The following is a 13,698-nucleotide window of genomic DNA, read 5'->3' on the forward strand; positions in this document are numbered from 1 at the left end:
GGCTTTCCGGGCGGGAAGGAGCGCCTGGTCCCCGACACGAATCCGCCCGGCGGATTTGTGTAGAGGTCCGGAGAACCGGCCAGTCTGTGGATGGTTTTTAGGCAGTTTTCCATCTGCCTCGGCGAATGCGGGCTGGTTCCCCTTATTCCGCCTCAGTTACACTATGTCGGCGATTGCTGCGCAAACAAGTTCTCCACGTACACGTACACCACCATTATTCTACCACGCAAACATAGGGGTTACACTCTTCTGGTGCGAGACGTTCGCTGGGAGGGGGGGGGGGGGTGTCCACCGGGGGCCGAACCGCACAATAACCCTGGGTTCGGTGTGGGGCGGCGGAGGGGTAAGTGGACTGCGGTAGTCGTCGTGGGGTTGTGGACCACTGCGGCTGCGGCGGGGACGGAGCCTCTCCCTCGTTTCTAGGTCCCCGGTTAACATACAATACAATACGTCTGATTTAATAAATGAGCAGAAAGTGAAGAAAAATAAAAAAGCTGGAGAAACACCTAACATGTGTGGGGGCGGCGTGAGGAGTGGTCTTTAGCATATCGCTCCAATATCTTAACACGGGGTAATAACACGCCGACCGGAGTGGCCGAGCGGTTAAAGGCGCTACAGTCTGGAGCCGCACGACCGCTACGGTCGCAGGTTCGAATCCTGCCTCGGGCATGGATGTGTGTGATGTCCTTAGGTTAGTTAGGTTTAAGTAGTTCTAAGTTCTAGGGGACTTATGACCACAGCAGTTGAGTCCCATAGTGCTCAGAGCCATTTGAACCATTTTGGTAATAACACAAATAATTGCTGAGAATCCCCAGTACGAATTTTTAAAGACGTAGTGCTGCAGCGCTGTAAAGTTTTTAATACGTGCTTCTTAGTCAACTTTACCACGAAGCTCTTTGACGCATACCACAAGAAAAGGTAGATTCAGTTTGGCAAGTAGCAATACTGAAAATATTGTACTCGTGGATGACAATACTTACTTCGTGAAAGAGAAGACTGATCAGTACACTGTTTGTTGTTAAATAGCAACGTGTGACTATCCAAATGAAACTGGGGGCCAATTTCGTAAAAATCGGTGTTGCAGAAAAAAGGAAATGCCACTGTACTCTACACATCATTATATTTAAACAATTATTATCGTCAACAAAATCCGCTCTGGGCGATCAATTTTCAGCGTCATTCTTGGAAAATACTATGGGAAACAAGCAGAAATAATGAAAGCAGCCAAACTGACTTTTCTACCACACGAAGCACCGGAAACATTTAAACTTCCAATAAATAGTGAAGAAAGCACCATAACTATCAGTAAAGCACATAATTTCAATTGGAGTACAGCAACAGGTGGTTTCTTCCTGTTCTTCAATCTTGAGACTTGTAGATATCCCATTGCGTTCACTGCATTTTTGTATGATCGAAAACAAAGGGCGATTTCTATATCCGTGGCGCTGGTGTAGACTTGTTTTCCTCAATGGACGGCTCGCGGCACAACACAGAAATAGCGGGAACCACGGAAGCAGACTTCGCCGCTAAAACGATTACTGCATACTGCGCCAGCCGCGGAGCAACAAGGGTAGTTCAACAGAAGAACCATCGCAACTTTCGCTAGTTCAGCTGGCAGGTAAAGTGTCAGCCCCTGGCGCTTGACTCAGGCAGGCGAAGACAGGTGCTGGAGATGGCCGTTCATCATGCTCTATCTGAATCCTGGAGAGACTTTGTCAGCAAGGTATACTCTGTAACACTTTACTGCTGAGGTCAATCTGTGACACGTTTCCCTGATGGAAAGAGGATTTGGTAAATAACACGGCGAACTTTCAGAGTTATTTTTAAGAAGAAACTTTCTAGGGGAGATAACGATCTCGGAAGCTTTCGAAAAGACACACGTAGTCTCTGGAAATGACGGTCACACACTTCGTCCGCCTTTTCAGCATCTAGCTCACTATTTATACATCTTTTCTTTTTCTCTTCCCACGATAGAAAACAGCGTGCAAAGGGGGCCAAATGTAAGACAGATGCACTGGCTGGAGTATCGTGACGTAAAATTTTTAGATGCACGTTCCTGGAAGAGGGGTTTCGGTACACTTGATTGGAAGGTTCGCAGTTTTCCTAGAGTGGTGGGAGTACAACAGCATCTGCTTAATTTTTTCATTGACGGAAAAAATGTTACTTCCTGACTAGAAATTTCTGCTTGACACAGGGAAACTTCCACAGAACTGATGCGCTGTGTGCTTGTAACTTCTCTTCGCATTCTGTTCTGAGTGACTTCAGCCTCTGCTTTCAGAGGGGACACTTCGGTTTCAGACTGAAGCAGAGCTACTTCGCGTTTTTACACTCGCTAGTGACACTTCGGGTTCCGCACGCAGCTGGAATACTCTGAAGCCAGGATGCTTTGGCGGAGACTTTGCAAAGCAGACTTAAGGTTCAGACCTCGTCCGAGGACGATGCAACAGCGACGCACACACAGGGGCATGTAGCGAGCCAACGGAAGCTCCCACAGGCAGTGCATTCACATCCCAACGACGGTGAGATTTACGTCGGTATACGTCGCGATGAATTTAATAACCATCAACGATTTCACGGTTAGATTCTACCTGGCCACTGGGGCTGGAATATTAGCGCAACAATTTCACGTATGTTCCAAGCATGAATCAACTGTTGCTCAGTCGCGGATTTGATTCTGTCAAAATTTAATACAGTAGAGAGCGGAACTTACCATTACGTGCTTCCCTTTCGTAACTCTGCTAACCATAAATCACTTCAATCTTTTTCTTTTCTGTGTTTAATATCACTGTAGGTACATCTGGAGAAACTTTCACTGAATTACTTGACAATATTTTTAACGAAATTACTTGTGCTAATAAAGTCAGAAATTCATCGTAACTTGGAATTTCATTTCATAGTTATTAATTCCTGTGCATATTTAATGAAATTGTGTGGTTACCTCCCCCACATTTATACATTGCTGGGTAGAAAATGAGCGTTTATTAACCCCGCTGTTCACAGTTTAATTAGGGTGGTTCTTTGGCGGCAGAGGTAACTAGCTGTCGTCATTTCTCACTCTAGTTAATAGCGAGCGGAGGTTTCGCAATGCAGGCTCATTTCTTTTCGTTGCTCTGAAGTTTTGAAAGTGTTTGTGCTGTGTGATATGTTCTGTTTAATTCACGATCAGATAGCATTTCCAATTTGTTTCTGGTTCGTTAAAATTACCATGAGAGAAAAGGTCCTACCCAAGCACAAAAAATGCGAATATGTTGTTGTTGTTGATTTAAAGGACCGAAAAGTGGCGTACTAGCCTACTCATTCTGCCTTCCTCAACACGTTCAAAAATTTTCCCAAATACTTTGGCATATTTCGCGATAGTACAAAACGAGCTGCCCTTCTTTGTACTTTTTCGATGTCATCCGTCAGTCCCAGCTGATGCGGACCCCACACCGCACAGCAATGCTCCATAATAGGTCGGACAAGCGTAGTGTAAGCAGTCTCTTTAGTAGACCTGTTGCACCAATGAATCGCAGTCTTCGGTTTGCTCTACCCACAATATTATCTATCTGATTGTTCCAATTTAGATTATTTGTAATTGTAATCCCTAAGTATTTAGTTGAATTTACAACCTTCAGATTTGTGTGACTTATTGCATAATCGAAATTTAGCTGATTTCTTTTAGTGCTCATGTGAATAACTTCACACTTTTCCGTATTCAGAGTCCATTGCCACTTTTCGAACCATACAGATATCAAAATCATTTTGGAAGTCGTTTTGATCATCTGATGACTTTACAAGACGGTAAATGACAGCATTATCTGCAAACAATCTAAGACGAAATTGTCTCCTATGTCATCAATATAGATCAGGAACAATAGAGGGCCTATAACACTTCCTTGGAGAACTCCAGATATTACTTCTGTTTTACTCTATGACTTCCATCTATTACTAGGAACTGTGACCTTTCTGACAGGTAATCACGAATCCAGTTGCACAACTGAGGCGATACTCCGTAAGCACGCAGTGTGGTTAGAAGACGCATGTGAGGCATGGTGTCAAAAGCCTTCTGGAAATTTACAAACATGGAATCAATTTGACATTCCTGTCGATAGCACTTATTACTTCATGAGTATAGAGAGCTAGTTGTGTTTCACAAGAACGATATTTTCTGAAACCGTGCTGACTGTGTCAATAAATCGTTTCCTTCGAGGTACTTCATAATGTCCGAATACAGTATATGTTCCAAAACCCTACTGCAAATCGATGTTAGTGATATAAGCATGTAATTCAGCGGATTACTCCTACTTTTCTTTTCGGGTATTGGTGTGACTTGGGCAATTTTCCAGTCTTTAGGTACGGATCTTTCTGTGAGCGAGTGGTTGTATAACTACTGTGGACGTCGTTTACACTTTCCTAAAACACACACACACACACACACACACACACACACACACACACACACACACACACACACACACACACCTCTTTCAGATTATGTGAGACACATGTAACATAAGAGTTGCTACAACTGCAAACGTCAGCTGAGTTGAGTCCGTTGGGAGGTACCTGGCGTAGTCTTCTAGCGAGACGGTGTGCGGCCCGGGTGAGGGCGAGAGGCGGCGGGGCTGCTCCAGCTGGTGCTCCAGGCGGCGCCGGAAGTCCCTGCGGGCCGTGTCGCCCCTGAGGACGCCGTCCTCCGGCGGGGGGCGCTCCGCCGGCGCCGGCGTCGGCGTCGGGTCGAAGCCCTGCTTGAGCGGCAGGATGCTGTAGCCCGGCAGCTCCTCGGGCCGCAGCCGCACGTTCTCCTGCACAGCGCCGCGCATAATCAGCACGCTGCAATAGTGGGACTACGGGAGGTGGATTTGAGGAACGGCGGCAAACTACTGCAGTCAGGTGAATGTACTTCGTGTCCGTGGAGTCCCCATCGCCCTACGTAAAACATTATTTACATAAAAACAAATTTTTATTACAATAGGTTTATTTAACCGTACGTACAGAGTGGCCACGCGGTTAGAGGCGCCATGTCACTGACTGCGTGGACCCTCCCGCCGGAGGTTCGAGTCCCTCCCTCTGGCATGGGTGTGTGTGTTGTTCTTACAAGGGAACCTCCCCATCGCACCCCCTCAGATTTAGTTATAAGTTGGCACAGTGGATAGGCCTTGAAAAACTGAACACAGATCAACTGAGAAAACAGGAAGAAGTTGTGTGGAAGTATGAAAAGAATAAGCAAAACATACAAACTGAGTAGTCCATGTGCAAGACAGACATCAAGGAGAGTGTGAACTCATGGGCGCCGCGGTCCCGTGGTTAGCGTCAGTAGCTGCGGAACGGGAGGTCCTTCGTTCAAGGCTTCCCTCGAGTGGAAAGTTTAATTTTTTATTTTCAGACAATTATTATCTGCCAGTCCATCCGATGCGATTGGGAGTGATTGTCACATCCACAAGAAAACCTAAATCGGGCAAGGTAGAAGAATCTTTTTACCCATTCGCCAAATGTACAAGTTAGGTGGGTCGACAACATATTCCTATCATGTGACGCACATGCCGTCACCAGTGTCGTATAGAATACATCAGACGTGTTTTCCTGTGGAGGAATCGGTTGACCTATGACCTTGCGATCAAATGTTTTCGGTTCCCATTGGAGAGGCACGTCCTTTCGTCTACTAACCGCAAAACAGACAGTAAACTTATTACATTCAACAGAGACGTCAATGAACGAACTGACAGATAATATTTGTCTGAAAATAAAATATTAAACTTTTCACTCGAGGGAAAACTTTAACGAAGGGCCTCTCGTTCCGTAGCTGCTCACGCTAACCACGGGACTACGGCTCTCCTGAGCTCGCACTATCCTTGATGTTGCCTATCTTCGCGCATGGACTACTCAGTTTGTATGTTTTGCTTATTTTTTTCATACTTCCACACAACTTCTGTTTTCTCGATTGATCTGTGTTCAGTTTTTCAAGGCCTATCCACTGTGCCAACTTATAACTAAATCTGAGGGGGAGGGGGGGGGGGTGCGATGGGGAGGTTCCCCTGTTAGTATAAGTTAGCTTAAGTAGTGTGTAGATATAGAGAACGATGACCTCAGCAGTTTGGTCTCTTACGAAATCACACACACTTCAACATTTTCTAAAAAGTACAAAATAATATACAGGTTTATTCTTGCACAGACGAAAGCACCAACCAGAAACTTTTAAAAATACCGTTTATTCATATAAATAGTCCCGTTCCCGGTTTCAAACATACAGGTTCGTCATCAGAAGCTTCTCACGTTAAGATACATACGCGGGTATTTGGTTCACACTAGTTATCACTTGTTACTCCCTCTTTTGGTGAAAATTCCTTCGAGTGTTGGTGCCGCAGGAAGTCCTACAGGCAGCTGGTTAATTCAGTTAAGACGCCTTGCCCACAGAATGGAAGCACAGCTGTCGTTTCATAGCATCGTTCCCTGCACCGATCTACACTACACCACGAAGATGACGTGCTACAGACGCGAAATTTAACCGACAGGAAGAAGATGCTGTGACATGCAAATGATTAGCTTTTCAGAGCATTCACACAAGGTTGGCGCCGGTGGAGACACCTACAACGTGCTGACATGAGGAAAGTTTCCAACCGATTTCTCATACACAAACAGCAGTTGACCGGCGTTACCTGGTGAAACGTTGTTGTGATGCCTCGTTCAAATGTTGAAATGTGTGTGAAAACTTATGGGACTGAACTGCTAAGGTCATCTGTCCCTAAGCTTACACACTACTTAACCTAAATCATTCTAAGGGCAAACACACACACCCATGCCCGAGGGAGGACTCGAACCTCCGCCGGGACCAGCCGCACAGTCCATGACTGCAGTGCCCCACACCGCTCGGCTAATTCCGCGCGGAACGTGATGCCTCGTGTAAGGAGAAATGCGTACCATCACTTTTCCGACTTTGATAAAGGTCGGATTGTAGTCTATCGCGATTGCGGATAATCGTATCGCGACTTTGCTGCTCGCGTTGGTCGAGATCCAATGACTGTTAGCAGAATATGGAATCCGTGGGTTCAGGAGGGTAATATGGAACGCCGGGCTAGATCCCAAAGGCATCCTATCACCAGCAGTCGAGATGACAGGCATCTTATCCGCATGGCTGTAACAGATCGTGCAGCCATGTCTAGATCCCTGAGTCAATAGATGGGGACGTTTGCAAGATAACCATCTGCACGAACAGTTCGACGACGTTTGCAGCAGCATGGACTATCAGCTCGGAGACCACGGCTGCAGTTACCCTTGACGCTGCATCACAGACAGAAGCGCCTGCGATGGTGGACTCAACGACGAACCTGGGTGCACGAATGCCAAAACGTCATTTTTTCGGATGAATCCAGGTTCTGTTAACAGCATCATGATGGTCGTATCCGTGTTTGGCGAAATCGCGGTGAACGGACATTGGAAGCGTGTATTCGTCATCGCCATACTGGCGTATCACCCGGCGTGATGGTATGGGGTGCCATTGGTTACACGTCACGGTCACCTCTTGTTCGCATTGACGGCACTTTGAACAGTGGACGTTACATTTCAGATGTGTTACGATCCCTGCGAAACCCTACATTTCAGCAGGATAATGCACGACCGCATATTGCAGGTTCTGTACGGGCCTTTCTGGATGCAGAAAATGTTCGACTGCTGCCCTGGCCAACACATTCTCCAGATCTCTCACCAATTGAAAACGTCTGGTCAATGGTGGCCGAGCAACTGGCTCGTCACAATACGCCAGTCACTACTCTTGATGAACTGTGGTATCGTGTTGAAGCTGCATGGGCAGCTGTACCTGTACACGCCATCTAAGCTCTCTTTGACTCGATGCCCAGATTACGGCCAGAGGTGGTGTTATGGGTACTGATTTCTCAGGATCCATGCACCCAAATTGCGAGAAAATGTAATCACATGTCAGTTCTAGTATAATATATTTGTTCAATGAATGCCCGTTTATCATCTGCATATCTTCTTGGTGTAGCAATTTTAATGGCCAATAGTGTATTAACATTAATGAAGACTTTTTTAATCCAACTCCTGCATTACAGTTAAAAACTTTTTTCTTGATGTTGCAGACTACCAATTTGTATATGGAAGATCCATGGAATAGAAAAAGTTGCATAGGCTAAATGATTTTTATATTAGATTTATAACTTGCTTTGATACCTGTCAGACATTTTATGCTACTGGAAAAATTATCAAAATTTTTTGACGTTGCGATGGATGTTTAAGAGGAAATTCGTTAGCGAATATGCGTATTGTGACGATGCAATTAAAATGTTCATATCCTAGAACAGGTACCTACATGGCGACCACGGCTGAACACCGCCTTTTATTCTTACTGCTCGCTTTTTGCAATTAATACTTTACAGGTGTTGAGTGACCCAAAAATTAATCCATAAGACGTTACTGGGTGGAAATACGCAAAAAATGTCAGGAGACTGATTCGTTTTATTTCAAGACTAGCAATCATACACTCCTGGAAATTGAAATAAGAACACCGTGAATTCATTGTCCCAGGAAGGGGAAACTTTATTGACACATTCCTGGGGTCAGATACATCACATGATCACACTGACAGAACTACAGGCACATAGACACAGGCAACAGAGCATGCACAATGTCGGCACTAGTACAGTGTATATCCACCTTTCGCAGCAATGCAGGCTGCTATTCTCCCATGGAGACGATCGTAGAGATGCTGGATGTAGTCCTGTGGAACGGCTTGCCATGCCATTTCCACCTGGCGCCTCAGTTGGACCAGCGTTCGTGCTGAACGTGCAGACCCCATGAGACGACGCTTCATCCAGTCCCAAACATGCTCAATGGGGGACAGATCCGGAGATCTTGCTGGCCAGGGTAGTTGACTTACACCTTCTAGAGCACGTTGGGTGGCACGGGATACATGCGGACGTGCATTGTCCTGTTGGAACAGCAAGTTCCCTTGCCGGTCTAGGAATGGTAGAACGATGGGTTCGATGACGGTTTGGATGTACCGTGCACTATTCAGTGTCCCCTCGACGATCAATAGTGGTGTACGGCCAGTGTAGGAGATCGCTCCCCACACCATGCTGCCGGGTGTTGGCCCTGTGTGCCTCGGTCGTATGCAGTACTGATTGTGGCGCTCACCTGCACGGCGCCAAACACGCATACGACCATCATTGGCACCAAGGCAGAAGCGACTCTCATTGCTGAAGACGACACGTCTCCATTCGTCCCTCCATTCACGCCTGTCGCGATACCACTGGAGGCGGGCTGCACGGTGTTGGGGCGTGAGCGGAAGACGGCCTAACGGTGTGCGGGACCGTAGCCCAGCTTCATGGAGACGGTTGCGAATGGTCCTCGCCGATACCCCAGGAGCAACAGTGTCCCTAATTTGCTGGGAAGTGGCGGTGCGGTCCCCTACGGCACTGCGTAGGATCCTACGGTCTTGGCGTGCATCCGTGCGTCGCTGCGGTCCGGTCCCAGGTCGACGGGCACGTGCACCTTCCGCCGACCACTGGCGACAACATCGATGTACTGTGGAGACCTCACGCCCCACGTGTTGAGCAATTCGGCGGTACGTCCACCCGGCCTCCCGCATGCCCACTATACGCCATCGCTCAAAGTCCGTCAACTGCACATACGGTTCACGTCCACGCTGTCGCGGCATGCTACCAGTGTTAAAGACTGCGATGGAGCTCCGTATGCCACGGCAAACTGGCTGACACTGACGGCGGCGGTGCACAAATGCTGCGCAGCTAGCGCCATTCGACGGCCAACACCGCGGTTCCTGGTGTGTCCGCTGTGCCGTGCGTGTGATCATTGCTTGTACAGCCCTCTCGCAGTGTCCGGAGCAAGTATGGTGGGTCTGACACACCGGTGTCAATGTGTTCTTTTTTCCATTTCCAGGAGTGTATGAAGAGAAAAAGTGGCTGAAATAGTTTCAGAAGCTCAGTAATATCTTCGTTTCATTAACACCAAAAATTTGGAGCGTTCTATCCTACTTACTGACTCCCGTTCACGTGCTACATCAACTGCTGGGTAGGACTATTTGTTGTACAGAACAGAATATAGCGTGTTTTCTCAGAATTTAAGGCGAGTCTTTTCAGAGAACCACTTAATAATTGTTTGGGAAACATAACTGACCATTTCTGCTGTCGCTTTCCCTCTAATGAGATGTATTATAACACTATTATCGTCTGCGAAAAGCACCAATTCTGCTTGTTGGATGTTGAGTGGAAACTCATTCACACACATAAGAAACAGGAGTGGATTCAAAACTGAACCTTGTGGGACTCCCTCTGTGATTTATTCCCAGTGGTGGCCACCTACTCGAGACGTATAGAGTCCTATCACAAGTATGGGCAGATCTTTTTTCACAAACCATACACGAGATATGAATTTCTCGAAGCTGCGTAGCGTCCCACTAAATACCGAACGTTTTTGGATAAATTTGTGTGCTGGATTAAATATCAAATTATTTCCCGTGATGTCAGTGGAAACGTTTCTGGACGTTACGATATATATGATATGAATGATGATGGCGGTAAAATCAGAAAAAATCGATGTTATAAGGAGTGTTGCCGGCGGTCATTCATAACAAAAGGTAACTGGGAAAATAACAGTGGTACCTGAGCGCCCTCGACCACAGACTTTGAGGCTTTCAGAGTATAGGTGCAGAAAATCAGACGTTGGGTCACTGTCAAGAGCAAGCTCTAGACGGACGCCTATGGGATCAAGATCAAAGCCTGCTCGGTAACATGGAGTGAGACAAAATCGTACTTTCCGATAGCATTTGGGCCGAACAGTACGAAGGTGTGGAGTATGGTGAGCTCACCTTTCCGCGGGGCTTCTCCTTGTCCGTCCGCTTCTTCTGGATGTATGCCTGAGGATGCTTCTCGATGTCACTCTGCGGCCGCCTCTGTTGGAGGGCCTGAGGTGGCGGCTGCTGCTGCGGCTGCTGCTGCTGCTGCAGCTGCTGAGGCTGTGGCGTGTAGGTAAAGGGCCTGGCGTACTGGTGGTGGTAGAGGTCTTCCTCCGTCATGGAGGACACAGGGCTGCGACGCAGGTTCGCCTCTGGCAGCAGGCGCACGTCCTTCCTGCGAAACCACTCGCCGTTTAGTTACTCCTCAACACTATTTTGTCATAATACGTGCAATGACAGCAATCGTTATATAGTCCGTTTGCCGGACATTGTGATATCCTTACATATTATGCACATACATACAGGGTTATTACAAATGATTGAAGCGATTTCACAGCTCTACAATAACTTTATTATTTGAGATATTTTCACAATACTTTGCACACACATACAAAAACTCAAAAAGTTTTTTTAGGCTTTCACAAATGTTCGATATGTGCCCCTTTAGTGATTCGGCAGACATCAAGCCGATAATCAAGTTCCTCCCACACTCGGCGCAGCATGTCCCCATCAATGAGTTCGAAAGCATCGTTGATGCGAGCTCGCAGTTCTGGCACGTTTCTTGGTAGAGGTGGTTTAAACACTGAATCTTTCACATAACCTCACAGAAAGAAATCGCATGGGGTTAAATCGGGAGAGCGTGGAGGCCATGACATGAATTGCTGATCATGATCTCCACCACGACCGATCCATCGGTTTTCCAATCTCCTGTTTAAGAAATGCCGAACATCATGATGGAAGTGCGGTGGAGCACCAACCTGTTGAAAGATTAAGTCGGCGCTGTCGGTCTCCAGTTGTGGCATGAGCCAATTTTCCATCATGTCCAGATACACGTGTCCTGTAACGTTTTTTTCGCAGAAGAAAAAGGGGTCGTAAACTTTAAACCGTGAGATTGCACAAAACACGTTAACTTTTGGCGAATTGCGAATTTGCTGCACGAATGCGTGAGGATTCTCTACCGCCCAGATTCGCACATTGTGTCTGCTCACTTCACCATTAAGAAAAAAATGTTGCTTCATCACTGAAAACAAGTTTCGCACTGAACGCATCCTCTTCCATGAGCTGTTGCAACCGCGCCGAAAATTCAAAGCGTTTGACTTTGTCATCGGGTGTCAGGGCTTGTAGCAATTGTAAACGGTAAGGCTTCTGCTTTAGCCTTTTCCGTAAGATTTTCCAAACCGTCGGCTGTGGTACGTTTAGCTCCCTGCTTGCTTTATTCGTCGACTTCCGCGGGCTAAAGCGTGAAACTTGCCCGCACGCGTTCAACCGTTTCTTCGCTCACAGCAGGCCGCCCCGTTGGTTTCCCCTTACAGAGGCATCCAAAAGCTTTAAACTGCGCATACCATCGCCGAATGGAGTTAGCAGTTGGTGGATCTTTGTTGAACTTCGTCCTGAAGTGTCGTTGCACTGTTATGACTGACTGATGTGAGTGCATTTCAAGCACGACATACGCTTTCTCGGCTCCTGTCGCCATTTTGTCTCACTGCGCTCTCGAGCGCTCTGGCGGTAGAAACCTGAAGTGCGGCTTCAGCCGAACAAAACTTTGAGTTTTTCTACGTATCTGTAGTGTGTCGTGACCATATGTCAATGAATGGAGCTACAGTGAATTTATGAAATCGCTTCAATCATTTGTAATAGCCCTGTATACATATGGCGGTAGTATCACGTAGATAAGGTGTAAGACGCAATGCGTTAGCAGTGCTGTCATTTGTACTAAGGGGATAAATGTGGCAAGATTTCCGATGTGAACGCGGTATGGGATATTCCTCTTGGGAAATCGTTCGGGAATTCTATATTTACAGATCCACAGTGTCAAGAGTGTGCCGAGGGTACCAAATTTCACGCATTACCTCTCACTACGGGCAATGCCGTGGCCAACAGCTTTCACTTAACGAACGAAATCAGTGGCATTTGTGAAAAGTTGTCAGACAAGCAACACTGCTTGAAATAACCGTAGAAATCAATGTGGGACATATGACGAACCTATACGTTAGGACAGTACGGTGAAATTTGCCGTTAATGGGCTACGGCAGCAGTCGACCGAAGTGAGTGGCTTTGCTAACAGCACGACATCGCCTGCAGCACCTCTCCTGGGCTCGTGACCATATCGGTTGGATCACTGGTGACTGGAAAACCATGGCCTGGTAAGATGAGTCCAAATTTCAGCTGCTACGAGGTGATGGTAAGGTTCGAGTGTGGCGCAGACCCACGAAGGCATGGACCAAGTGGTCAACAAGACACTGTGGAAGCTGGTGGTGGCTCGGTAAGGCCTTGGGCTTTGTCTACATGGAATGGACTTGGCCCTTTGGTCCAACTGAACCGATCATTGACTGCAAATGGTTATATTCGGCTACTTGGAGACGATGTTCAGCCATTCATGGACGTCAAGTTCCCAAACAACTATGGAATTCTTAGGGACGACAATGTGCCATACCAACGGGCCACAATTTTTCGCTATTGGCCTGAAGAACACTCTGGACAGTTCGAGTGAATGATTTGACCACCCAGATCGCCCGGTATGGGACATAATCGACAGGTCTGTTCGTGCATAAAATTCTGCACAGGCAACAATTTCGCAATTACGGTCGGCTATACAGGCAGCATGGCTCAATATTTCTGCAGGGGACTTCCATATGACTTGCGTCTATGTCACGTAGAGTTGGTCCGACGCGATATTAGAAGGCATCCCATGACTTGTCGCCTCAGTCTGTGTATATATCTATGTCCCACATCTACTCCTAAACTACTGGACCGATTTCAACCAAACTTTGGTACACGAACCACCTAGTGTCACG

The 13,698-nt window shown here is 47.0% G+C and overlaps 1 protein-coding gene across 1 annotated transcript in view; it reads right to left on the bottom strand.

The window, feature by feature from the left end:
* The window catches only part of LOC126260056 (uncharacterized), a 389,315-nt gene that overhangs the window by 25,514 nt on the left and 350,103 nt on the right, over positions 1-13,698 (bottom strand). The window contains exons 7-8 of the mRNA XM_049957248.1: positions 10,817-11,078; positions 4,546-4,784 (exon numbers count right to left, since the gene is read on the bottom strand). Coding sequence (XP_049813205.1) covers positions 4,546-4,784; positions 10,817-11,078 — 501 coding nt within the window. The remainder of the gene's footprint in view (positions 1-4,545; positions 4,785-10,816; positions 11,079-13,698) is intronic.

The sequence above is a fragment of the Schistocerca nitens genome, chromosome 5, assembly GCF_023898315.1.
Source record: "Schistocerca nitens isolate TAMUIC-IGC-003100 chromosome 5, iqSchNite1.1, whole genome shotgun sequence".
NCBI classification, from domain to species: Eukaryota; Metazoa; Arthropoda; class Insecta; order Orthoptera; family Acrididae; genus Schistocerca; species Schistocerca nitens.